General features: G+C 39.9%; 1 protein-coding gene across 2 annotated transcripts in view; it reads left to right on the forward strand.

The window, feature by feature from the left end:
• The window catches only part of SPTLC2 (serine palmitoyltransferase long chain base subunit 2), an 83,909-nt gene extending 65,004 nt beyond the window's left edge, over positions 1-18,905 (forward strand). Inside the window, exons 10-13 of one of the 2 annotated variants that reach the window (XR_456214.4) lie at positions 10,285-10,420; positions 11,141-11,270; positions 16,920-17,896; positions 18,735-18,905. Coding sequence is in view for 1 of the 2 variants with exons in the window: in XM_007431338.4 (XP_007431400.1) it covers positions 10,285-10,420; positions 11,141-11,270; positions 16,920-17,039 (386 nt within the window). In the remaining variant the exon portion in view is untranslated. Of the gene's footprint in view, positions 1-10,284; positions 10,421-11,140; positions 11,271-16,919 lie in introns of both variants that reach the window. The other variant, XM_007431338.4, reaches the window with a different exon arrangement.
• Positions 18,906-27,655: the final 8,750 nt, after the last annotated feature.

The raw sequence follows: 27,655 nt of genomic DNA on the forward strand, positions 1-27,655 counted from the left end.
CCTGTCTCCCTTTACTCATCTTTTATCAAGGCTAATTCAGACGCTTCTTAGTGCTTAGTTTCTAGTATTCTGATCATTCTTGTTGCCCTTTTTTGAATCAAGTCCAAATTTTTCTAAACAAATTGGACATATACAGTGGGGCAAAAAAGTATTTAGTCAGCCACCAATTGTGCAAGTTCTCCCACTTAAAAAGATGAGAGAGGCCTGTAATTTTCATCATAGGTATACCTCAACTAGGAGAGACAAAATGGGGGGGGGGAAATCCAGAAAATCACATTGTCTGATTTTTAAAGAATTTATTTGCAAATCATGGTGGAAAATAAGTATTTGGTCAATATCAAAAGTTCATCTCAATACTTTGTTATATATCCTTTGTTGGCAATGACAGAGGTCAAACGTTTTCTGTCAGTCTTCACAAGGTTTTCACACCCTGTTGCTGGTATTTTGGCCCATTCCTCCATGCAGATCTCCTCTAGAACAGTAATGTTTTGGGGCTGTCGCTGGGCAACACGGACTTTCAACTCCCTCCAAAGGTTTTCCATGGGGTTGAGATCTGGAGACTGGCTAGGCCACTCCAGGACCTTGAAATGCTTCTTACGAAGCCACTCCTTCATTGCCCGGGCGGTGTGTTTGGGATCATTGTCATGCTGAAAGACCCAGCCACGTTTCATCTTCAATGCCCTTGCTGATGGAAGGAGGTGTTCACTCAAAATCTCACGATACATGGCCCCATTCATTCTTTCCTTTACACGGATCAGTCGTCCTGGTCCCTTTGCAGAAAAACAGCCCCAAAGCATGATGTTTCCACCCCCATGCTTCACAGTAGGTATGGTGTTTTTTGGATGCAACACAGCATTCTCTCTCCTCCATACATGATGAGTTGAGTTTAGACCAAAACGTTCTACTTTGGTTTCATCTGACCATATGACATTCTCCCAATCCTCTTCTGGATCATCCAAATGCTCTCTAGCAAACTTCAGACGGGCCCAGACATGTACTGGCTTAAGCAGGGGGACACGTCTGGCACTGCAGGATTTGAGTCCCTGGCAGCATAGTGTGTTACTGATGGTAGCCTTTGTTACTTTGGTCCCAGCTCTCTGCAGGTCATTCACTAGGTCCCCCCATGTGGTTCTGGGATTTTTGCTCACCGTTCTTGTGATCATTTTGACCCCACGGGGTGAGATCTTGCGTGGAGCCCCAGATCAAGGGAGATTATCAGTGGTCTTGTATGTCTTCCATTTTCTAATTATTGCTCCCACAGTTGATTTCTTCACACCAAGCTGCTTGCCTATTGCAGATTCAGTCTTCCCAGCCTGGTGCAGGTCTACAATTTTGTTTCTGGTGTCCTTCGACAGCTCTTTGGTCTTGGCCATAGTGGAGTTTGGAATGTGACTGTTTGAGGTTATGGACAGGTGTCTGTTATACTGATAACAAGGTCAAACAGGTGCCATTACTACAGGTAACGAGTGGAGGACAGAGGAGCCTCTTAAAGAAGTAGTTACAGGTCTGTGAGAGCCAGACATCTTGCTTGTTTGTAGGTGACCAAATACTTATTTTCCACCATGATTTGCAAATAAATTCTTTAAAAATCAGACAATGTGATTTTCTGGATTTTTTTCCCCATTTTGTCTCTCATAGTTGAGGTATACCTATGATGAAAATTACAGGCCTCTCTCATCTTTTTAAGTGGGAGAACTTGCACAATTGGTGGCTGACTAAATACTTTTTTGCCCCACTGTAGGTAGTCCTCAGCTTATGATGGCAATTGGGACCAGAACTGCTGTCACTAGCCAACACGATAGTAAAGCATGACAGCAGTCCTGGTTGTCGTCATTAAGTGAGGATCTCATATGACCGTGACTTCTGACTTCCTGCTGGCTTTCATTTACTTTGCTTGTGGGAAGCAGTCGGAATGTTGGAAATCATGATCACATGATCGTGGTTCAGTGTGACATAGTCCTGAACCGAGTGCCTGGATTGTGATCACATGACCCCAGGGATGCTGTGACGGCCAGAACTCCAAGGACCTGCCATAAATCTCCCTTCTTCAGCACTGTTGTAACTTTGAACAGTCGCTGAATGAATGAACGTAACCTGAGGATTACCTGTAGCACTTAAGGCCAGATCTGACCAAAGCAGAATAAAGTAAAACAATTACTATATGTCATTTAGAAATTATACTTCTCTTGATGAAACCCAAATTTCATTTGCTTTCTTTTGTAGCCACACTACTTTGCTGGCTTATACTCAGTTTGCAATCAACTACTACTCCAAAACCATTTTAAAAGTACCATTACCAAGATATGTTATCCCCCTCCTGGCTCTCATATATGTACATTTGATTTCTGTTTCCTAAGTGAAGAACTCTGTGTGTGTGTCTGTTAAATTGTATCTGTTACTTTCAATTCATTTCTTTAATTTACAGGATAGTTTTTGAGTGTTGTTTCTGTGTTCTAGGATATTAGTTCTTTCACCCAAAGTTGTATAAACTGCAGATTTGATATGTACCAAGTCAATCTCTTCATCAAGTCATTACTAAAAGTATTGAATAATAGAGGATTAGGATTGAATTTTGACACCTCATTTGATATCTTTCTTCATGTTGATGAGGACCTATTAAGAAGCTGTCTTTAAGTGCAGTTTCGTAAATCAGTTATGTGTCACTTGATATCAGGTTCAGCCCAAGAACAGCCGCAAGACAATCCAGTACAGTTCAGTTCCTTTATTTGCTCACGCCTAATAGACAGAATCTCGCCAGACTAAACCTATGCTAAAGCTACTAGTGGTTGTAACTCGTGAGACTCTAAGGAGGGGCCAGCCTCATCCTCTTTGTGTTCCTACAATCTTGTTGCGGGCTGAGGAGGCGCTTGCCCTGGAATGTCTCTTCCCCCTCTTGACAACCTTGAAGTTCCATTCCAGAATCTTCCCCACTCATGCCATCCATTACACTTGGTGTCATGCCAAATAATTATAACGCTTGGCAAATCAATATTCAAAACAGTAATTAACATTTACAGAATATCAATTTTTTCTTTTCTTTTCACTTATTTACATTTAATTACATTAATTTAATTAGTTACATTACATCTAAGGCATTTACATCATAGAATATCAAGAATTTCAGCATACACTTAATGACCGCAATAGGGACTGAAAAATTTGTTAAGCGGGGCGGTTATTAAGCAAGTTGCATCCAATTTTACGACCTTTTTTGCAGCTGTCATTAAGCAAATCACCAGGGCCATTAAGCGAATCACACGGTTCCCCATTGATTTTGCTTGCTGGAAGCCAGCTAGGAAGGTCACAAGTGGTGATCACGTGACCCTGGGACACTGCAACCATTGAAAGTATGAGCTGGTTGCCAAGCACCCGGATTGCAATCACATGACTGTGGGGGTGCTGCAACTGTTATGTGAGAACTGGTTGTAAGTCCCTTTGTTCAGCACTGTTGTAACTTTGAATGGTCACTAAATAATGGGTTGTTAACTGAGGACTACCTGTATTATATAAATATTGTATCAAATAACATACTGTACTAAAATTGAGAAAATGGAGCAGTATACAGTGGGGCAAAAAAGTATTTAGTCAGCCACCAATTGTGCAAGTTCTCCCACTTAAAAAGATGAGAAAGGCCTGTAATTTTCATCATAGGTATACCTCAACTAGGAGAGAAAAAATGGGAGAAAAAATCCAGAAAATCACATTGTCTGATTTTTAAAGAATTTATTTGCAAATCATGGTGGAAAATAAGTATTTGGTCAATATCAAAAGTTCATCTCAATACTTTGTTATATATCCTTTGTTGGCAATGACAGAGGTCAAACGTTTTCTGTAAGTCTTCACAAGGTTTTCACACACTGTTGCTGGTATTTTGGCCCATTCCTCCATGCAGATCTCCTCTAGAGCAGTGATGTTTTGGGGCTGTCGCTGGGCAACATGGACTTTCAACTCCCTCCAAAGGTTTTCCATGGGGTTGAGATCTGGAGACTGGCTAGGCCACTCCAGGACCATGAAATGCTTCTTAGGAAGCCACTCTTTCGTTGCCCGGGCGGTGTGTTTGGGATCATTGTCATGCTGAAAGACCCAGCCACGTTTTATCTTCAATGCCCTTGCTGATGGAAGGAGGTGTTCACTCAAAATCTCACGATACATGGCCCCATTCATTCTTTCCTTTACACGGATCAGTCGTCCTGGTCCCTTTGCAGAAAAACAGCCCCAAAGCATGATGTTTCCACCCCCATGCTTCACAGTAGGTATGGTGTTTTTTGGATGCAACACAGCATTCTCTCTCCTCCAAACATGACGAGTTGAGTTTAGACCAAAACGTTCTACTTTGGTTTCATCTGACCATATGACATTCTCCCAATCCTCTTCTGGATCATCCAAATGCTCTCTAGCAAACTTCAGACTGGCCCAGACATGTACTGGCTTAAGCAGGGGGACACATCTGGCACTGCAGGATTTGAGTCCCTGGCAGCATAGTGTGTTACTGATGGTAGCTTTTGTTACTTTGGTCCCAGCTCTCTGCAGGTCATTCACTAGGTCCCCCCATGTGGTTCTGGGATTTTTGCTCACCATTCTTGTGATCATTTTGACCCCACGGGGTGAGATCTTGCTTGGAGCCCCAGATCGAGGGAGATTATCAGTGGTCTTGTATGTCTTCCGTTTTCTAATTATTGCTCCCACAGTTGATTTCTTCACACCAAGCTGCTTGCCTATTGCAGATTCAGTCTTCCCAGCCTGGTGCAGGTCTACAATTTTGTTTCTGGTGTCCTTCGACAGCTCTTTGGTCTTGGCCATAGTGGAGTCTGGAATGTGACTGTTTGAGGTTGTAGGCAGGTGTCTTTTATACTGATAACAAGGTCAAACAGGTGCCATTACTACAGGTAACGAGTGGAGGACAGAGGAGCCTCTTAAAGAAGTAGTTACAGGTCTGTGAGAGCCAGACATCTTGCTTGTTTGTAGGTGACCAAATACTTATTTTCCACCATGATTTGCAAATAAATTCTTTAAAAATCAGACAATGTGATTTTCTGGATTTTTTTCCCATTTTGTCTCTCATAGTTGAGGTATACCTATGATGAAAATTACAGGCCTCTCTCATCTTTTTAAGTGGGAGAACTTGCACAATTGGTGGCTGACTAAATACTTTTTTGCCCCACTGTATGGTCTATATGACTAGACTTAATAATATGTTAAAGGATTGAGCTAGTTTTATACTAACGTTTTATGGATATTCTCTTAAGTTCTACAAATGTTACTTATTCATTGTCTTATATATCCCTTTCCGATTTTACTAGCACTACTATATTTTTGGTTGTACTTTATCATATCTTCTGGTTGATATACTTATCAAGAAATATATACAAAAAAAATCAGACTTTGATGGTGAATACCTAGAATTCTGTTCTTTAAATAAGGCAGGACCTCCCATACTCACACCTGATTATCATCCGATTGATTGAAACACCTGACTCTAATTTCCCCTTCAAATGAATTGATAATCCTAGAGGTCTACATACTTTTGCCACATGCAAATATGTAGCTTTGGATCATTTTCCTCAATGAATAAATGAACAAGTATAATATTTTTCACTGTTTTGTTTAATTGGATTAACTTTATCTATCTTTATTAACCTTGTCTGGAGAACAGATCATGTTTTAGGTTACATTTATGCAGAAATATTGGAAATTCAAAAGGGTTCCTGAACTTTTAAGCACTACTGTAATAGTTTTACGATTCAATCCGCATTCATTCTTTCTGTCTTCATCACCCTCTTCTTGACCCTCTTCTTTTTACCATGCATACTTAAGTATTCCATTCCTGCCACATTCAACTCTCCTTTATGTTTCTCTTGAAATATTCAGATGTCACTTCCATAGAACAAAGTGGCAGAAACATGCTTTTAACACAGCTATTTTAGCTTTTTTAAACCTTCACAACAGCCCACATATTACTCTTTGCTTTCAACTGACTTTTGCAAATTTTAAAATTTCTCCATTTTCTCATTGTTAGTAAACATTTGATCAAAGTGTATAAATTCATCTTCCTGCATAACTTGCAATCATTCATTTTGTTTGTCTGTCAAACACAGCTACAGGTAGTCCTCATTTACAGACCACAATCAGGACCAGCAACTCTGTCATTGAGCAATGTGGTCATAAAGTGAAACATCAGGTGACCGCGCCCGACTTATGACATCAGGTCCAGCTGCAATTGTGAAGTGAATTACCCATGGTTGTTAAGTGCAACATCACGTGACCGCGACTTGCGACTTCCTGCCAGCTTCCCCATTGATTTTGCTTGTTGGAAGCCGGCTGTGAAAGTCACAAATGGTGATCATGTTACCATGGAACACTGCAACCATCATAAATGCATGCCGGTTGCCAAGTGCCCAAATTGCAATCATGACCACGGGGACAGTGCATCAACCGTAAGTTCGAGGACCAGTCGTAAATCTCCTTTTTCAACACCATTGTAAATTCGAATGGTTGCTGAATGAGCAGTCGGTAACCGAGGACTACCTGTACCTTAGTCTTCAATACATTAAGTTTTCGATACATAATGGCACCATATAATCTATCTAACATTCATTGCAAATAATTTAGGTTGTCAGCTAGGAACACAGCACTGTCTGAAATCAGAAAACACGCACTCATGTCCCCAACCAACACACTGTTGACATCATCACAACAGTTCCTTATACATTTATCTATAAATACCATAAACAAATCAAGGGAACATCACACATTGTTGTCTTATTTCCTGCTCAGTGTTGAAGCATTTGCTAACATTCAGTTTACTATCTCTCAGCTTCGCTTCCATCATATATCAGTCTTACCATATTCAGCAGCAGCTCATCTTCAACTTTGCGCAAAACACATAATTCAGGCCTATTAACTTGATCATGCCTTTTCTTTAAATTCACTAATGTGCAATAAGCTTTTTTCCCCCATATTCACACATTTCTCAATGATACGCAGAGGAGCAAAACCTAGTCTGTACATACATCCTCACTGTACTTCCCAAATTTTGCACATTATCTTCTCTCAGAATTCCGGGCAGAATGAAATATTTATTTGATTTAAAAAGCCAATTAATAGAAAACTACTCAAGGCAGCCTTATCCCCCTGTAGTTTTTGTATTGTGGAGGAACACATGATCTTGGAAAAGATCTGCACAGACTGTTAGCAAAACATGAGCTTAGTCTGGGAAAACAAGACAGCATGAGAAAGAAACTTAAAGTTGCCCTAGCTTGACTCTCTTTGTTATTAGAGGGAGGGAAATGGAAATGCTATCAGGCTTTCAAGATTCTGTTATTTTACCTTATATCAGTGTTGTAGTGTTCTAGTATTTCTTGTGGTGTCTGTTTCCTGACCTGGCCTACCTCAAAGTACTAACATGCATTCAATTGTTATGTTTTCCTTTGAAAGAATGTCTTAATCGATCCCCTTAGGCATGCATGTAGTCTTTACACACATGTTAAAGTTGCATAGGCATTCCATAAACAGAATATATCATATTTTAACAATTCTCCAGTTATACCATCTATTCCTGCACCTATTTCTTTGAGTGGTGAAATATAATGCAAAATCTAAACAATTTAAAGACCCACCTGTTGCAGAAGCATACATCAGTTCAGCAAGCATAAGTGATATTCTCTGCAACCAGTGGTTACAGAGAAACTGATGCAAGGCAAGAAAAGTTTAAAATTGTTAAGCCAAATAGTTAAATTGTAGGATGCACATAATAGGATCCTTGGAGACAATGGGTAAATAGAAGAGCAGATTTTGGAAAGAGGCAGTTAAGATCTTTGTAGACCTGCTGGCTCCAGGTTAGAGTTCAATTAGCCCCAGCCTCTGAAGGTCAGGTAGTGGGAAGGGGGATAGAATGGAAGAAAAAAAGGCAGTTTGGGGGAGGAGGGAAAGAAGTAGCTCAGAAACATATGCAAGGGTCTGGCAAGGCAGAGAGAAAAAGGGAAAGAACAGAAGAAAGCTTGGAACCAGCATGGCAGGGATTCCCCCCCCCTTTTTTTTTTTTATTGGCAGAAAGACTAATTGCACGCAGTAGTTAGAAGATGTGAGGCTTGGCACAGAGAATCTAGGAGCATCAGCTGACACTTTTCCCTAATGTGGAGCCGAACTCTTCTCTATTCAGAGGAGGATTCAGCTGGGAGGTGATTTGTTGGTGGGAGAGCCAAGAGGAGAAGCAGACTAGAGAAGAGGAGGAAACCTGGAAGAAAGTGAGAGAAGAAATATACTCCATCTTTAAAAAGACTGTTAACTCAATATCTTTGGGTCATTTTAAAATTCCTGTTACACTGTGTGTTGTAGTATTTGTGTGTTTGTAGGCTATTTCTTAATGATATATGTAAAAGCTGTAAAAAGTTCACAATTAGAGGTGGGATATTCTTTTTCTTTCTTACTGGATGCAGAGGAGGGAGAAAAATCTCCCCAGGTCCCACTGGACTGGAGCAATGTTATATAAGCCCCAGTAAAATAAATAAATTAACCTGCACCTTAGAGTTCCTCCTGCTGGTAGAAGGTTTGGCAGCAGGTTAATGAGAAGAAATTCAGTAGGAACTAAAAGGGATCCCACTTGGGAAATCTCTGGGGGAATCAGCTCTCAACTCAGTATCACCTTCTACACATGTGAGGAAATGCACCCTAAATAATCTACATATTAGTGATTCCATAACTGAACAAATTTGCCTGGAAATTTGGGTGAATGGCTACAAGATTAGTCTCAAAGATTATGAGTGATAGGTTTTCCATATCGCACTTTCCATCTGCACGCACTTGAAGAAACCAACAGACAGCAAATTTGCATATAACAGTGGAACCGTAAATCAGTCTGACTTGTTTTTTACGTGCTCCAGAATGTCAAAATTATTTTGCATCCTCTTTTTACATAGGCAGGGAAATCTGTAATATATTAGGCCTATATCCTTGCTTGGTATCTTATGGTTAAAAGTCTCTAAAAATCAAAATATATTCTCCATCTTCAGTTTCTAATTTGATTTTCTCACATAAACAAAACTGGATTACTGTTAGTTCTTCATAATATTGATATTGGAGGATTTTGCTTCAGCTATTTTGTACTGTGCAGATATGAATCTGAGAGTGGCTAGTTATCCTTTGAATTCTAAGCTAGCATTTAAATATCTTCTTTCCAAAAGGGAGGTTATATATTTGGGTTTTGGTGAACAAACTAGTGGAGCAGTCTGAAGTTTTCTATTTAGAATGAAATTAAATGGTATCATGATGTAAATGAGAGCTAGTGTGGTGTAGTTGTTAAGGCACCAGGCTAGAAACCAGGAAACCATGAGTTCTAGTCCTGCCTTAGGCCCAAAGCCAGCTGGGTGACCTTGGGACAGCCACCCTCTCCCAGTTGTAAGAAGAAGGCAGTGGCAAGCCACTTCCAAAAACCTTGTCAGGAAAACTGCAGGGACTAGTCCAGGTAGTTGCCAGGTGTCAACACTGACTCGAAGGCTGACCACACCCCAGAAGTAAATACCAACATTCCTTGTGAATATAATTTTATTTATTTACTTGTTAGATTTATATCCCACTTTCCTTTAAATACCCAAGATGGATTACGTAGCATTCCATCTTCCCATTTTTCTCAGAACAACCCTGTGGGATTGGTTTCAATAAGAGACTGATACTGGCCTATAGTCACCCAGTGAGCCTCCAGTGAGGATGAACTTGAACCTGAATATCCTTGGATTCTAGTCCAACACCTGAATCATTATACCACATTGACATTTGGCTGTAATCTGAAATTATATTTTGGCATTTCCGTTTTAGTGGTATCTTGATAACTTCTCAAAAGTTCTGGTCTATCTTAAACCTTAAGTGCAACTTCTGTCTTGCTATATGGGATCCAAATATTCAATCTCATCTCAACATATTTTTTTTATCCTGCTGTTTTGTTGATAACCAAAGAAAAGTTAAGACACTCTTAATAGTAATCTTTCACATTTTGATGGGATTTTTTTCTGTCTTGTATATTTGACTCTTCGTAAGATAGGCTATTAGCTAATATTTAATTTAAGATTTGTAGGAAAAAAAATTACTGAAAAAAGGAAAGAATGTATGCATATCTAATTAGCTTCCTGATTCAAGAACACATTGAAAGTGACACTAAGGCAGAAATAGCAATATCTAGCTATTCAATTTTTTATACTTAGATTCTACTTTTCTCAAATTATTCAAATTCATGTTAATATCACAGCATGGTTTTGCAAAAATGTGATAAAACTGGATTCATTATTTTTTCAGGCAAGTTCCGTATACAACAGTTGGCAGAGAACACCAGATACTTCCGAAGACAACTTAAGAAAATGGGATTTATAATCTATGGAAATGAAGATTCTCCTGTTGTACCTCTGATGCTGTATATGCCAGCAAAAATTGGGTAACATTTGGAAATTGTTCATAGTTTACACCCTGCAAAGTAATCAATTTTAAAGAGAAGGAGCTGTGGCAAAAAATCAAATTTCCTAATGTTGGAGACAAGTCTTTTATTTTTAGTAGGCTGTATTTAAGTTCAATTTGTTTTCTTCCTAGCATTTTTCCTGCATGTGTAGGGTCTGCTTTTTTTCAGATCAACCAAATGTTGATCTGTTGCTTGCAACAAGAATTGACTGACCAACTTGTCACCTGAGCCTGACATCATGGGCTGAGAGAGAGTGACTCAGTACCACTTTTAGTTTTCTTTCTTGCAACATTGTAGAATTACAGAGCACAAAGACTGACTCTTCTACTTAGATAGTCATCAGCAAGGGAGGAGTGTAGTAGAATTCTTAGTAAGTGAACTCTCAAGCTGAAGTTGCTGTGTTACAGCAGAGACTTTCAAGTTTAAGTTACAAATCCATTTAGAAGCAGCCAGCTGGAAGACAGCCCCTGCCACATAGAATTTTTCAACTCTGAGAACTTAATACAGTAAATATTTTTGGAAAGTACCACCTTAAGACTGAACAAAATAAGTCTTTGTGTATAGATATTCTCTTTCTAAATCAAAGCAGTCAACAGTAACCTCTCAGGCACTCTTTGCCAACCCCCCCTCCCCTCGTGCTAAACAGCACCAATCTTGTGTTGTTGTGGTTTCATTAGTCCTGCCTTGGTCCCTTTGCAGTGCATTTGGACGAGAGATGTTGAAACGGCATGTAGGTGTTGTTGTTGTGGGCTTTCCTGCTACCCCAATCATCGAATCCAGAGCGAGAATTTGTTTGTCTGCATCTCATAGCAGAGAGATACTTGATACTGTAAGTACCTTAGTTTGTGTCTGTTTTGTCCTTCTCTAAAACAAAACATTCAGTTTTTTAAAAATATAATTAGCTATAACAGTTAGACACCAAAGAGATACTTTGTTCAGGAGTGGGTCACATGAGTCTTGTGTCTAGGACACATCAGTAAATCCAAGTGGGGAGCTCTGTTTCTGAGTTAGAGACTTGATGTGTTTGTTACTTGGACTACTGTACTGAATCAACTATTGTTTTATGCACTAGTAGTATTCAAATAGCAAGCTAAAAAGACAGGTATATGAAGATATTCTAGATAACTTTTGTAACAATATCCTGATTATATCATCTCCATTTGAAAAAATTTGAAGTGACTTTCTCACATATGGGTCAGGATAAATCTAATTAATGGGGATTTTTAGAGGGCAGGTGAAAGCATTTTGCTTTTATGTGCCAAATTATAATTTAATTGAACAATAGCAGAGTTTAGCATATTGTTAAAGATTTGCTGCAGTCTTTAGCAACTCCTGAGAAATCCATTGCTTTGGCTTTTTATTTCAATAAGATACTAATTTAAAAAAAAATGCCAATTTTTTCTTTCAAATTATTTCATAGGTCTTGATTTAAATAGTCGTGTCTTATGTAACCTTTGTACATATGTACACACACATATATACATTGCTGTCATGTACTAAGATAAAAGTGATGTAATACATTTGCATGGTTAAAAGAATCAGGAGAAATAAATATAGTGGTGGGTCAGTATATGTGTGTGTGTATTTACAGACCAAGAAAAATTATGTATAAACATCATCGTAATAGAACAAATGTACCTTGAAGAATCAGCGTTTCCAATTAGGTAGCAGCTCCTAATGTCACAGAAAGCCTTTTGATGAACAATAGATTAGAATATTTCAGGATTAGTATTTGAATTTTAGAGATTGGCTAAAAGGTGCATTCTCTTTCTCAGCAAGCTATTCTGTTAACTGAAAAGATGGTTTGGCACAGCCCATTCTTAGAAAATTGTATCTATGTTAATATTTAGACAGATTCCTAAGACATTAATAATACAGGTAAATCTGCCTTCTCATGTCTCCTCTCCTTACTCATTTCGTGAAGCATTCCTTTTAGCCTATGTTATGTCTTTCTTCTAATACGTCCATACCTTGTCTGTATTCTAAATATTTATTTTGTTTTGAAAAACTGTTATTTGAAGGGAAAAAATCTTTTTAGTAAATATACTTCTTCCAGTATTTACAGTGGGGCAAAAAAGTATTTAGTCAGCCACCAATTGTGCAAGTTCTCCCACTTAAAAAGATGAGAGAGGCCTGTAATTTTCATCATAGGTATACCTCAACTAGGAGAGACAAAATGAGAAAAGAAATCCAGAAAATCACATTGTCTGATTTTTAAAGAATTTATTTGCAAATCATGGTGGAAAATAAGTATTTGGTCAATATCAAAAGTTCATCTCAATACTTTGTTATATATCCTTTGTTGGCAATGACAGAGGTCAAACGTTTTCTGTAAGTCTTCACAAGGTTTTCACACACTGTTGCTGGTATTTTGGCCCATTCATCCATGCAGATCTCCTCTAGAGCAGTGATATTTTGGGGCTGTCGCTGGGCAACACGGACTTTCAACTCCCTCCAAAGGTTTTCCATGGGGTTGAGATCTGGAGACTGGCTAGGCCACTCCAGGACCTTGAAATGCTTCTTACGAAGCCACTTCTTCGTTGCCCGGGCGGTGTGTTTGGGATCATTGTCATGCTGAAAGACTCAACCACGTTTCATCTTCAATGCCCTTGCTGATGGAAGGAGGTGTTCACTCAAAATCTCACGATACATGGCCCCATTCATTCTTTCCTTTACACGGATCAGTCGTCCTGGTCCCTTTGCAGAAAAACAGCCCCAAAGCATGATGTTTCCACCCCCATGCTTCACATTAGGTATGGTGTTCTTTGGATGCAACTCAGCATTCTCTCTCCTCCAAACATGACGAGTTGAGTTTAGACCAAAACGTTCTACTTTGGTTTCATCTGACCATATGACATTCTCCCAATCCTCTTCTGGATCATCCAAATGCTCTCTAGCAAACTTCAGATGGGCCCAGACATGTATTGGCTTAAGCAGGGGGACACGTCTGACACTGCAGGATTTGAGTCCCTGGCGGCATAGTGTGTTACTGATGGTAACCTTTGTTACTTTGGTCCCAGCTCTCTGCAGGTCATTCACTAGGTCCCCCCGTGTGGTTCTGGGATTTTTGCTCACCGTTCTTGTGATCATTTTGACCCCACAGGGTGAGATCTTGCATGGAGCCCCAGATCGAGGGAGATTATCAGTGGTCTTGTATGTCTTCCATTTTCTAATTATTGCTCCCACAGTTGATTTCTTCACACCTAGCTGCTTGCCTATTGCAGATTCAGTCTTCCCAGCCTGGTGCAGGTCTACAATTTTGTTTCTGGTGTCCTTCAACAGCTCTTTGGTCTTGGCCATAGTGGAGTTTGGAGTGTGACTGTTTGAGGTTGTGGACAGGTGTCTTTTATACTGATAACAAGGTCAAACAGGTGCCATTACTACAGGTAACGAGTGGAGGACAGAGGAGCCTCTTAAAGAAGTAGTTACAGGTCTGTGAGAGCCAGACATCTTGCTTGTTTATAGGTGACCAAATACTTATTTTCCACCATGATTTGCAAATAAATTCTTTAAAAATCAGACAATGTGATTTTCTGGATTTTTTCCCTCATTTTGTCTCTCATAGTTGAGGTATACCTATGATGGAAATTACAGGCCTCTCTCATCTTTTTAAGTGGGAGAACTTGCACAATTGGTGGCTGACTAAATACTTTTTTGCCCCACTGTAAGTGTCCTTTTGTATCTAAAGAACTAAAAAATGTATCATGGTATATGCTTTCATAGATGGAAATCACTGTTGCTTTTAACAAAACAGAGTATAACCCATTAAAACATATGCCCTATTTAAGTTTATTGGTTTTTAAAATCTCATAGATTCTTGATGTTGCAGCAAACATACCAGACATTTTAAAATGTGTATTTTCTACTGCTACATGATATCAATAACTGGGGTCCATTTTTACTTAAATAATAGCAGTGGAAAAATGGTTTTGTGGCACTGATAAGATCATTGACAAGAGTATTGAAGAAATTTGATATGAGGAAAATCATCATGAGTCTTAATCCTTTCTTCTTTCCAAATATTGATAACTTAACAAATATTGATAACTTCTTTCTAAGTAGATAAGTTGGATTGGTCCTACTGAATTACCACATGTTAATTGGACTATAGAGCAGCTTTCCAGAATGTAAACCAAAGGAGTGGGAAGAAGACATACCATTTTCAGTTTGTCTAGCCATATCTGGGTCTTCCTTATGCTTGCTAAAGTGAACATGTCTTTTCTGTTCCTCTTTCTTCTTCACTGTCAAGAATATTCTAATTTCTAATTTCTCTAACAAGCTTAAATTTCTAATGGTCCCTTATGAAATCACCCCATATGATAAATAGTGGTTCCCTATTACAGTGTATAATTAGGTGATATAAATACACCTTTTCTGCCTGAAAATACTTTGGCCCTGAATCAGAGCAAAGTTTTTTTTTTAATTAATTAATTAATTTATTTATTTATTTATTTATTAAATTTATGTGGCCGCCCATCTCACCAAAGATGGTGATGCAATTATAAAATACTTTCCTGTGGGGCTGCTGCTTTCTTTTCAGGGATGAAAAATGTACTTTCCTGAAATCACAGTTTACTGATGCCTTTTCCTTTGTAGTCTTTGCAAGTCACAGGCTTCTCTTTGTTTTAAATTAATAAAATCCTAAATCTGAGTTCAAGAATAACAGTCTTTCAAGAAAAAAATAAACCACAAATTATTTCCATATGCTATTTTTTGCTGAGTTATTGCCTAAAAATAAAATAAAAAACTGCTAAGCTGTGTTTGGTAATGTTACTTTTGTATCTTTCTCCTTGCCCTCCCTCAAATATATGAAGACTATTTAAGAGGGCAGGGAGAGAAAATGCTCCCAAGCAATTTCACCACCTTGAGGTTTCATGGCATATGGCACTCAATTGTTTACTTTATGTTATTGACCATTGAGATCCAAGTGGTTGTGAGTGGATAAGATGTAATGAATTGTTGGTGAGGTAAGAGGCTTGGCACAGCCCTTCCAGATGTTGTTCCATAAGCTGGAGCAAAAATTAAAAGATAAAAAGTGAGAGATATTGTAGTGTTGTGGTTAAGTTGTAAGATTAGAATGGGAAAACACAGGTTCAATTGCTCCTTCAGCCATAGAAGCTCACAGGGTGACTTCAGGGCAGTCTCTTTCTCTCTTTCTCCCTCTACCCTACTTACCTCACACGGTTGTTTTGTGGAGAAGAATTGGAGGAGAAAATGCTGTGTACACCACCTTGAACTCTTGGAGGAAAGGCAGGATATGAATCTAACCCATCTGTCTAAATAAGAAAAAGAAAGAAAGAAACTGTCATGTAAAAGAAGAACAACTAAGAAGAACATTTTCTGTACACCTTTCCTCCAAACACCTTGCAAGAGCCAGGTGTTTATCTATTTAGTTGACTTATATACTGCTCCAGTTGTTACTAATTCTGAGTTCCTCACATTCCTGAATTCAGTAACAGGATTAAAATACTGTAATAAACATTAAAATTCAGATTTTTTGTTGTTGTTTAGTCGTTAAGTCGTGTCCGACTCTTCGTGACCCCATGAACCATATTGCGCCAGGCCTTCCTGTCCTTCACTGCCTCCCTGAGTTTGCTCAGTTTCATGCTCATTGCTTCAGTGATGCTATCTAACCATCTCATCCTCTGCTGTCCTCTTCTCCTTTTGCCTTCAATCTTTCCCAGCATCAGGGTCTTCTCCAAAGAGATCTCTCTTCGCATTAGGTGACCAAAATATCTGAGCTTGAGCTTCATTATCGATCCTTCCATACTTTTAAAAAAATGAGCAGGGACTCAAATACTCAACTTCCAAATTGGATCCAGGTTTTTTCTGGGCTCAACATTTGCCTATCTTCTTACCTAGTCTGTTAACCCATCTACTTGTTTTGGGAGATGCATGTAACTGTACACAGCACTGGAGCTTCACTTCCCTACTAGATGTCTTCCTAAACTTATCAGGTTATTATGTTTAGAGATCTCATTGGATACTGCCACTTTCAAACCTCGATTTAAGAGCTAGAACTCTGCTTTCTTAAAATTAAAGCTGAGGTTTTCAGGAGTCTACATTTGGCAAAGTAATATCAAAACTTGTGGAACATATTTTTGATGGTATGCTTATTCACTGAAGTGCAGCATTTACTGCATTTCAGTAAATATTGCAATTAATTTTATATAGTTTCCTCATGAAATGCAATCTAATTCAGAATCATACCATAGCTCTATTGATTGTGGTACAGGGTAGATATAATTCCATTGGCTGTGCACTTGATATTATAAGGCAAGAAACTTTTTTCCTGAGGGTTCACCATTCTTAATGAAACAAAAAGGAACATTGGAAAGAACTGAAACAACAAAACACTTGTCCTAGTATAAGCCTTGTCATGACCCTAATCAGTTATTTAAATGCTACCTGTAGCATTTCTCCACCCCACCCCACCCCCAAGCAGTAAACTTTCTTTGTATGTGCTTTATTTTTCCAGGCTTTAAAGAAAATAGATGAAGTTGGAAACCTCTTGCTATTGAAATATTCTCGTCATCGAGTGCTACCTCTCCTTGACCGACCTTTTGATGAGACAACATATGAAGAGACGGATGACTGAACTCTTTTGATGTGTTTTGTGAATTGAGTATGCTCCCCAGAACTTTATAAGGCTCAAAGACCAAGGTTCTTGAATCCAATACTTAATGACTGCTCAGCATAAACAGAATGACTTTTTACTCACAAAACTGAAGTGGCCACAAGAGCTGTTAAATCATGTGTGGTAAATGGCAAAACAAAACCTGGGTTTTATTCCCATTGCTTCAAGGTCCTGCTATAGGTAGGTGCCTGACTTGCATTTTTAAAATGCTGCCTCCTTATTTATGTTGCAGTAAGATCCCGTTAACTTCTGTTGACACATCTGCATTACCCATCATACTGCCATGGAGGCTCTGTTGGTGTGTTAGAAGATGCTGCAGTGTTTCTGTTACTTTTTCTCATTTCTAATATCTGACCTTCGTCAGAATATATGACTGGCCAAATGAATCAGTTAAGGTTTCTGAGGAGATTGTTGACAGCTAATTAAAATATATTGAACAGAAAGAATCAACCTAAATATTTCCTTTTCCCATTATTTCATGCTGTTGGGAGAGTACCTTTTTATTATTAAAATGATAGTAGACCCACCAGTTTGAGGAATATTGTGTTCATCAAGGTACAAAAGAGGAAGTCTTCCAGACCATTGGCCACTTTGGTTTTTCAGGTTAAGTATCAAGCTTTCTGCATTTGGGTAAGTAGCAAATAATATCTGAGAGCAGGAAAGGTTTTTATGTGAGCATTTTTTTTCTTGAATGGAATTACTCTACTCATGCATACTCTACTTGTTTCTATTTTCTTCATAGAGAATATTACAAAATTGTATCCTTGTGAATTCAGTTGATGTATTCCATCAAGGAGTTTGTATTTTTCCCCAATATGGTAAATATTGACTATCATATCCTACAGAGTGAAGCTATAATAGTTACCATGTAAATTTAACATAGTAAATTATCTTGGGCAAGCTTCATCATAGAATGAGCATTGGAAATTGAGTTCTGGCTGGTTATATTAGGAATTTTCTGTATGAAACGTTTTCTATATGAAATTCTGAATTTAAGTTGCTGGTATGATGATTTTAGATTGATTGTTTAGATCTCTGATTATGAAGAAGGTTAAAAAGAGTCTGAACCAAAAATTAAGAGCCAGTTTTGTCTCTATGGGCTTGACATGATATCATTAACCTTTTGGGGACCACTAGAAGAATTATGATCTGATGGAAAAATAATTTATGTATATAGCTATTTGTGGCAGCTGGCAAAATGATGTTCTCTCAATAAAAGTGTGTATAAAGCAGTTGGAGTATATCAAAAGATGACATCAGTACAAAAACCCTCTCAAAGTACAAAAGCGCATTGAAAAATGCAAATCTCTGTGTTGTCCATTTGCCAAATGCACCTTCTTGGGCCAGTATTTTACTGAACTCTATCGTAAAATTATCTGCAGAAATTTTATGTGTAACTGTAAAGAAAGTTGGGAAATAAACTGAGTGAAAAAACGATGTATGGAGCCGGAGGCTTATTAGCCCGAAAGCTAATGGTGGCCCATATTTTGGTAGTCAGTAGACAGGCTTGCACTGTAAGTTACAATTTGAAAGTCTTAAATTGCACTGTGCTCCTACTCTTCTCTGTTGGTAATAATGTACATATATCCTAGATTTTTAAAATAAATGTTAAACATTTTAAATGAACTTTTTAATTAACTTTTTAATTTCTTCCAGAAATACAACTTTTTTACACTGTGAGGAAATCAAATTTGGGTGCCATATGGGAAGGGAGGAAAAAGAGAAGCAGATTTTACATTGACTTTTAAGAAAATAACAATGCATGTTAAGCTGAGAAACTGCTTGACAAATCTATTTGTGTTCTGCTTAATAAAGAGTTCACAAAAAGGTGTCTGAATATTTTATTTCTTAAAAAAAGTTGGTGAAAACTCCTTGTAGAATATAAAGCCATAATATTGGCTGATGTTTTTGTATGCCAGGCCTTCATGGAATTTGAAAGCTGATAGATGTTGAGCTGAAATTAGGTGAAACCTGTGAGATTGAACACCCAGGTCAGCTGCCCTGTGACCTACTTCAAACAACTTAAATGCAAACCCTACCTTTAGACTGTGCTGGAATAAAATTGAATACATAGCAGGGGACAGAAAATGGACACATGCATTCCATTCAAATACAGTATTTCCAGGTCCCAATTGTGAAAAAGAGTATGAATTATCAGTGTTAAATTTAGAAGCTAAAAAGTAGGTGTGCCAGCAAGATTTGATTTGGAGAACATCATCAGAATAAAAGATCAGTGTAAGAATCAGATTTAATACACTTAGCTGATGTGAAAGAAAATCTGAGTGGTTCTGGGAAGAAGTAAGAGACATGAAAACTGAAGTGGAAAAAGGTTTTCCTAATAGGCAGGGTCAGGCAGAGGATGAAATCCTGGCCAAGAAGGAAAAACTGACTGAAAATAGTGATCAAGCAAGAAAGGATAAGGAAAGGAATGTCAGTCAAGAATATCAATAAACAGAAGAAAATAACAAGAAAAGGAAAATGAATATGTTTAAGATCAGCAAAATCACAAGAAAAAATTACAAGTAGAATAATAGAGTTTGTAAGAGGCCATTTAACCCATTGAATCCAACTCCCAGCCCAGTGCAATCCAAATTAAAATATCCCAGAGGGATAGCCTTCACTTGAATGTGTCCAAAGAAGGAAATGCAGTAAATAAATCCTTTCAGATTGTACAGCTACAATGAACCAAGCTTGAAATTGGTTATGTTGACCCTTTCCAGCCAGGATTCAGGCATAGACACAGGACTGAAACTGTATTGGTTGCGCTTGTCGATGACCCTTGGAAGGACCAGATGGGGGAGTGTGACTCCAGATCCTGTGGCTGTTGATACAATCATCTATGGTATCTTTCTGGTCTGACTGCAAAAATTGGGAGTGGACTTGGAACAGTTTTGTTTACAGTGCTGCTGCTTCAATACCCCCCCCCCCCCCCGCAAACCCAACAATCTTGCTGAGGACAATTCCATACGGCATCCATTTCTTCAGTCAAATTTTGGAGGTATCTGGGATTGAGGTGTTCCTTATGTGAGACTGCATTCCTGAGGGTGGGAATCTGACCTGAGTAATTATTAATGAAGTAGATTTTGTAACTAATACAGGAGATTTATTTATAGATTATAGACATAGTGCCTAGTTAACTACTTCCTACTAGAAGAAGAATCAAAAGACGTGCTCTGTTTCTGTGCTGGGGAAGAAAAGCAGAAGGAAGTGACCTCAAATTATCAATCTCATAAACAAAGGGAGAGAATAAAACCTTTACACTTTATACATCCTACTACAGTACTCCCTTGTGGTCAGTAATCATAAGGTGCTGAAAAGTTGGTGCCATTGGATTTGGAACTCAACAGTATCACTGAGTAACAGCTATCCCAATTTAATTAATTTCTATGGAAAAGGGTAAGAGCCAGATCTTGAAATTTAAATATGGATTTGATATATTTTTACATGTGATCTGCCTGAAACCACCTTCAAATAATAGATCATGTCTATCAGCATGGAATGCACTGTCATAATAATGGATCTAACTGCTTTAGGCTCCACCAAGACAAATGTGAATCTGAGATACGATCCTCTCAATTTTGCATGATTTTTATATGTTATCCACTGAAACTTGTTAAATCAAAGTTCACTTCTGTCTGTATACCATGAGCCATCACAGTCACGGAACAGTTTTTTACATTACCATGATGCACAAGCCTTGATCCGATATATAGGTCTTCCAAGACCTGTATAAATTTTACATGAGATCTAAATGAAACAATAAATTATAGAACTAATCTGTCTGCAGACAAGTCATAGCAATCAAATCTGATTATTTTTGGCAACAATGTGCAAAAATGTGATCTGGGGCAAGGATCCTCAGATCCAAATAATTACATAGGATCCACATAGAACTACTACCAGATCATAGGTCACATCTATCTGTACACAAGAAATCATAATGTCAGATTCAGCACTCTTTTGGACCCTTTGTGATGCATAATATGGATTCAAGATACAGATTTTTAGATTTTTTCAAGGAATCCACCTGAAGCCACCATTAAATAATCTATCATGTCTGTCTACACAGAGTACCCGCTGATAATCATAGATCACACCATGTTTGGCTCTGCCATACTTTTGATTTTGCATTTTTTTATATACGATCCTTTTGATTTTGCATTGTTTTTACATAAGATCACCCAGAGCTACCATCAAATGTTGATATGCATTCACTGCACCCTACAGTCATGAATCTGACCATTTGTGACACCACTGTAGCGTAAACCAATTTCAAAGCACAGGTCTTCATGGATTCCCATGATTTTTAACATATCTACATGAAACCAGCATGCCATTACAGATCACATCCATCTGGATGCAATGATTCATTGAAATAGTTTCAAAGGTTTTTGGAATTTCTATAACATAAACTCATGATTCTGAGTCATATATTTTCTGGGATCAACACAATTTTTGTAATGAACAATCATAAAATTACAGATCATATCTTTCTGCATACAGTGAACTATCACAATCATGGATCCAAAGAACTGTGGTTCTTTTCATGGCATGCACACATGCCATGTCTGTGTGCATGCATGTATAAATCTCAGGTATGGCTCCTCATGGCTCCATATAATTTTTACATAGGGTCCACACAAAATCACCATCAGATCATATCTCATCCAACTGCCCGCAATCATGGATTCAGTTTTTTGGTGCCCTTGTAATGCAAATATGTGAATTTGAGGTACATTTCATAATTCATCTAAAATGTGCTGCTTGCAATATTGTTATGGTCATGGGAGTATTTTTTTTTTTTAAAGGAATAGGAATAAGTGTAACAATCAGCAGGATTTTTCCACAGAAATTAAAAGGATACCTTATGTTGAGAGACATCATTAAGAAGATCAAAGCTAAGAACCACCAACTAAGGTGGTGATGGCTGAGAATTCCACAGTCACTAAGATATTTAGGAGAAGTAGAAGATAAAATTTTCCCCATCCATTTGCTTGGCAAATGTCACTGATCAAAACAGAAGTTTCAGCCCAAACCTCACCAGAGGGAAGATAAAAATGAATCAAAATAATCATAGCTTTTAAGATCATTTCCTTGATCTAGCTGTGCATCTAGCTGTGGCACAGACATACACCAACAAACTCTTTTATGTTGTTTACTCATGATGTTGCCGTCATCTGATCTCAAACGCATACCTGAGATAGCCTTAAGTCATCAGTGATACTGGTGTTAGAATAGTGTTTTCCTCCTTACTCTGACATACCTTTTGGCATGGACACAAGTATTCTTTTGGTAGTGCAGTCAGGTGACTCCCACAGGATGTGATGAACCTAGCACTTATTGGCTACTGCATGCTGATGTGGGCATGCCTGTCCCTGTGCACAGTCTTCCAGAGTGATGCTGCTTTGAGCAGAAGGGTCCAGTTCTTTTAAACTACAAGTAGTCCTTGGCATATGACCATTCATGCAGTGACCGAAGTTACAGTGGTGCTGAACAAAAGGACTTACAACTGGTCCCCAAAGTTACAGCCGTTGCAGTACCCCCGTGGTCACATGATCAAAATTCAGGCGCTTGACAGCCTGCCCACTTAAGACCGCTGGGGTGCTTCAACCCCCCACCCACCTATCTCCTCCCTGTCTATGCCCTTTTGGCCCCCTGCACTCCACGGCCCCTGCCGCCCTAGCTGTCAGCAGAGGAAACAAAAAGATGGCGAAGGTCAGCTGGGGAGGCAGAGCTCAGGGTGGCAGGGGCCTTGGAGTGCAGGGTGTTAAGGGCAAGTGTGGCTGGGACTGGGCTGTGGCAGCTGTGGCTTCCCAGGGGGCTGCGGCTTCACACTGCACTGCTGGGGTTTCCCGGGGCACTGTGGCTTCATGCCATGCTGCTGGGGCTTTCCAGGGCACCATGGCTTCATGCTATGGCTCAAGCTTTTTGCAGCCCCAGAGCCATGGTGTGTCAAGAAGCCCCTGAGCCGCAAAGCAGCAAGCAGTCCCAGAGCCATGTGGTTCTGGGGCTGATTGCCGCCCCGCAAGGCAGGGTGCGAGGCAGCCAAAAGGGCAGAGATGTGGGGAGAGATAGGTAGGTGGGGGGAGTTGAAGAGGAGGTAGTCCCTTACTTTACCAAGGCTTGGGGATGGGAGGGACCAAGCCTGGAATGGCTTAGATTGGGGTGGGTCCTCGGCTAATGACCGGAGGAATTCACTGTCATAAGTTGAGAACTACTTCTAGGCTCTTCCTATATCTGCCAAGTCTCTAAGCCAGTCCTGGGCTTGGAGTCCTGGATCAAGCCTGAACAGTTAGTTGACCAGCAGAAGAGATAGGAAGCTGCACAGTGAAATGTGAGAAAGCCAGTGCTCTCTGCTGCTTTATGGTGCACCTTTTCCACATATGTCAATTATTGTACCGGCTGCTTTTCAAGATGGGTTTAGGAGTGTTCTTGAACAAAAGAGTCTGATAGATTTAGCTGCCTGTCAAAACTCATTGCGTGGGTGTATTCAATGGAAGCTAGCTATCAGATGGTAAGCTCCTTTTGGACACAGGTTTAATGCTATTCTAGAACAGCTGTACTCCAGAATGCACCGATGCAAACTCCTTATGCAAAATCAGAGCAAGTTCTGACAGATGATTAAACTCACTGGCCTGCTATCTGTCAAAATTCATCTTCTCCCCAGCCCTCACTAAGGAGAGTGACTGGTGGATTCTTTTGCACTGGCTTGGGTTGTTTAGTGGGGCAGGAAGGAAAAAACCAGGGAGAATACGCCAATAAGAATAATATAATATTATTGGTGATCTTTTCAAAAGCCACATTGTGCAGGATGAGTAACTGAAGGTAATATCATGTATATTTTATATGTCAGTCATGGTCAGTATTTATGAATGAAGGGTTAACAAGGAAATCGAATGGTAGCTTGCACAGTGGGGAGGATCTTTTCCAGCCTTCAAAATCCATTATGTAAGACCACTGAAAGTGGTAGGGAAAAAAGGCATCATTAGAAACCCCAATAATACTGGGGCAAAGAACTACAGGGAGCCCTTGGTTGACAATGGTAATTGGGACTGGAATTACTGTCACTAAGCAATGCATTTGTAAAGCGCAATGTCGCGTGACCACATCACTTAGTGACAGCAATCCCAGCACTCCCCGCTGCTGTTGTTAAGTGAAGATCACGGGTCATTAAGCGAGTCCCAAGCAGCTTGCAAGCAGACTGGCAGGCAGGTCAGTGGCTGCTGCTGGGCAGGGAAGGGTGTGCTGGTAGTTGATGAGGCACAGCCGGGGATGGCTGCTGCTGGATGGGAGAGGGTGCTGGGGTGGCCCACAAGGTGTGGCCAGGGGTGGCTGCTGTCAGGTGAGGGAAAGTGCATGGGTGTCCCACAAGGTGCAGTATGAGCCTGGCAGGTCTGGGGGTGGCTGCTGCCAGGTGAGGGAGAGTGTGCAGGTGGCCCACAATGTGTGGTGCGAGCACAGTGGGGCTGAGCATGGCTGCTGCTGGGCAGGGGAGAGCGCGAGTGACTTGCTGAAGGGATTTGCAACCTTCCCTGCTGACTTCCCCATTGACTTTGCTTGTGGGAAGCTGGCAGGGAAGGTTGCAAGTGGCGATCACATGACTGTGGAACTCTGCAACTGTTGCAAGTGTGAGCCGGTTGCCAAGCACCCAGATCTCAATCACATGACCGCTGGGGTGCTGGGATGGCCAGAGCTTCAAGGACTGGTTGTAAGTACCACTCGTTCAGTGCCACTGTAACTTTGAAGGGTTGCTGACCGAGTGGTTGTTAAATGAGGACTACCTGTACTCAATGAGATAACCAGTTGGACTGTGAGTTTTTCCTGTTTTCATAGATCTAATCATATCTAAAATTTCTTGGAGATATAAAGGTGTAATAGGCAGCTTGATTGTGTGTAATCTTAGGAACAGCTATATTATACAAAAATGAATTAATGTCTTTGTTCCATTTGACTCAGTATTATACAATCAAGAGTAAACAATGGTTTGGTTATTATGTAAGAATCATTATTTATTTTAGGTTTGGTGTCTTAATGCAGAGATAACAATCCACTGTTGTAACTGTTTCAGTTTAGAGACTAGTAATTTATTGGGGTCTTTCACCTTGTTCCCAATATAACTGCTTATATGTTTAATAAATATTTAGTTGCAAGTCTGTAAAGGAAATTAACTTCTTGTTTAGCATTCATAAAAACTTTATATAATCCTAGTATGGGTCATTTTACATGTGCACTCATAAATGCCTTAAATTTTTCCCCATATTTTCCTGTTTGTTTTATTTTTAATTTTTCCATGAATCATAAGCAATAATCCAACTACTATGATGACTTTATTTAGTATAATATATATGCTAATGACATCCCAAACAACCAATATATTTCCAGAATGTCTGTTTATCGGGGGAAGGGAACCCTTGTTATATTACTTCTGTTTTTGAACTCTGATGGTTCCAGGAAGCACAAAATCCATTATTTTTATGGTTTCATCTGTGTGCATGGATGGGTGTGCAGGTTCATGCCTGAGATTATTTTATGTATTATGATGGCACGGTTATTCACTGAATCAGTAATCTTTCAAACAGTGTATGGCTTGAAAGGTAATTTAGGAGAAGGGTAATACTACCTGTGATCTATAAGACTTTGTTTCCTCATATTCATGACTGAGATCTGATTTGATGATATTTTCAGGTGAATACCACATAAACATTGGACCCTTTTCAGCCTGGGTTCAGGCTGGGGTATAGCACTGGGAAGGCATTGGTTGTGCTTGTTGATGACCTTTGGAGGGCCTGGGATGGCAGTGGTGCAACTGTCCTGGCTCTCCTGGCTCTCTCAGCGGCTTTCGATACCATCAACCGTGGTATCCTTCTGGACTGGGTCTGGGGTTGGGAGTGGGAGGCACCGTTTTGCAGTGGTTCTCCTTTCTCTGTGGCCAGTTCCAGTCGGTGTTGGTAGGTGAGGAGAGGTCAAGCCATAGGCCCCTGCAGTGTGGGGTAACTCAGGGCTCGGGTCTCCCCTCCCTCTTCTTTAACATTTACATTAAACTGCTGGGTAAGGCTATCCGACGGCACAGGGTACAGCATGATCAGTATGCTGATGACACCTAGCTATACATATCTACTCCTGGCTGGGCAGGTGGTGCTGTTTTGCTGCCCAAGTGCCTGGAGGCTGTAAGGGTCTGGTTGGGGATGAACCAACTTTAGCTCAACCCTGGCAAGTTGGAGTGGCTCTGGGTTTTTGGCACTCCAGGGTCTGGTGACTTGTCATCTTTGACTCTGGATGGGGTTGTGCTCCCCCAGACTGAGCTGGTGCACAATTTGAGGGTCCTCCTGGACTCACGGTTCCTGCTTGATGAGCAGGTGGCAGCTGTGGCTAGGGGGCCTTTGCACAGATCCATCTTGCGCGCCAATTGCCCCTTTTCCTGGACTGGGAGGCCTTGCTCATGGTCACTCATGCCTTACCTCCCAGTTGGATTATTGCAATGTGTTTTACATGGGGCTGCCCTCGAAGACCACTCGGAAGTTACAACTGGTCCAGAATGCAGCAGCATGCACAGTATTGGGTACCCATAGGTTTGCCTATGTTATACCTTTATTGTGCGAGCTGCGCTGGCTCCCAGTTTTCTTCTGGGTGCAATTCAAGGTGCTGGTTATCACTTTTAAAGCCATACATGGCACAGAACCTCGTTATTTGTGGAACCGTCTCTCCCTAAGAATATCTGCCCACCCCATTAGATCAGATAGGGTGGCCACGCTCCAGTCCCCTCCCTGAAATCTTGCCATCTAGTGAGGCCTCAGAAGCGAGCCTTTTCCGCAGCTGCCCTTAGCTTGTGGAACAACCTCCCACCAGCAATTCGACAGGCCCCCACCCTTCTAGCCTTTCAGAAGGCCATCAAGACCTGGCTTTTTACTGAGGTGCTAGGATAGGATTGTGTAGGTAGATAGCATGGAAGGAGGGCAGCTGAACCTGCTGTGGGGCATCCCAAGGGGATGATTAAGGCGCAGGGTTTCTGTTTTATCATTTTACTGTTTTTACAGTTTTATGATTGTTTCATTTATTGGTTTTACAGTTGTTGTGAGCTTTTACATCGTTGCTTAAGATGGGTGGTCATATAAATCTTTTAAATAAGTAAGTAAGTAAGTAACTTGAGGACCTGTGCCTCAGATTGTTGCTTTAGTGCCACACAGATGCCAAAAAATGGCCAGATATTGATTATTATGGCTGATTTGAGGACAAAGATAATTTGTGATTAATATAATTTCTGGTGGATTCCTTATAAAAATCAGGTGATTTTGTTTTTAATTTCCTTTGATTTTGTGCCATGTTACCATAAAAAATTACCACATTGCCACCAAAATTACAGAATCTGGGTTTTTGTCTCTTCAGCCATTCAGAAAGAGGTAGTTTATGGTTTGATGGTATTTCAGGTATGTTTTTTTTTAAAAGGGGGGAAAAAGAGTATCCATATCCCAAATACAAGACTCCTGAACTCTAGCAATAACAAAACAAAGACCAACCCCAGCCTGTTATTCTGATGGCTAGTTCTGTACAGGGGCTGTGAGCTGTCTTCTGGCAATGGC

This window comes from Python bivittatus, unplaced genomic scaffold (genome assembly GCF_059951505.1).
Source record: "Python bivittatus isolate LINGU-HERP-01145 unplaced genomic scaffold, Pbiv_v1 ctg000480_np1212, whole genome shotgun sequence".
NCBI lineage: Eukaryota > Metazoa > Chordata > Lepidosauria > Squamata > Pythonidae > Python > Python bivittatus.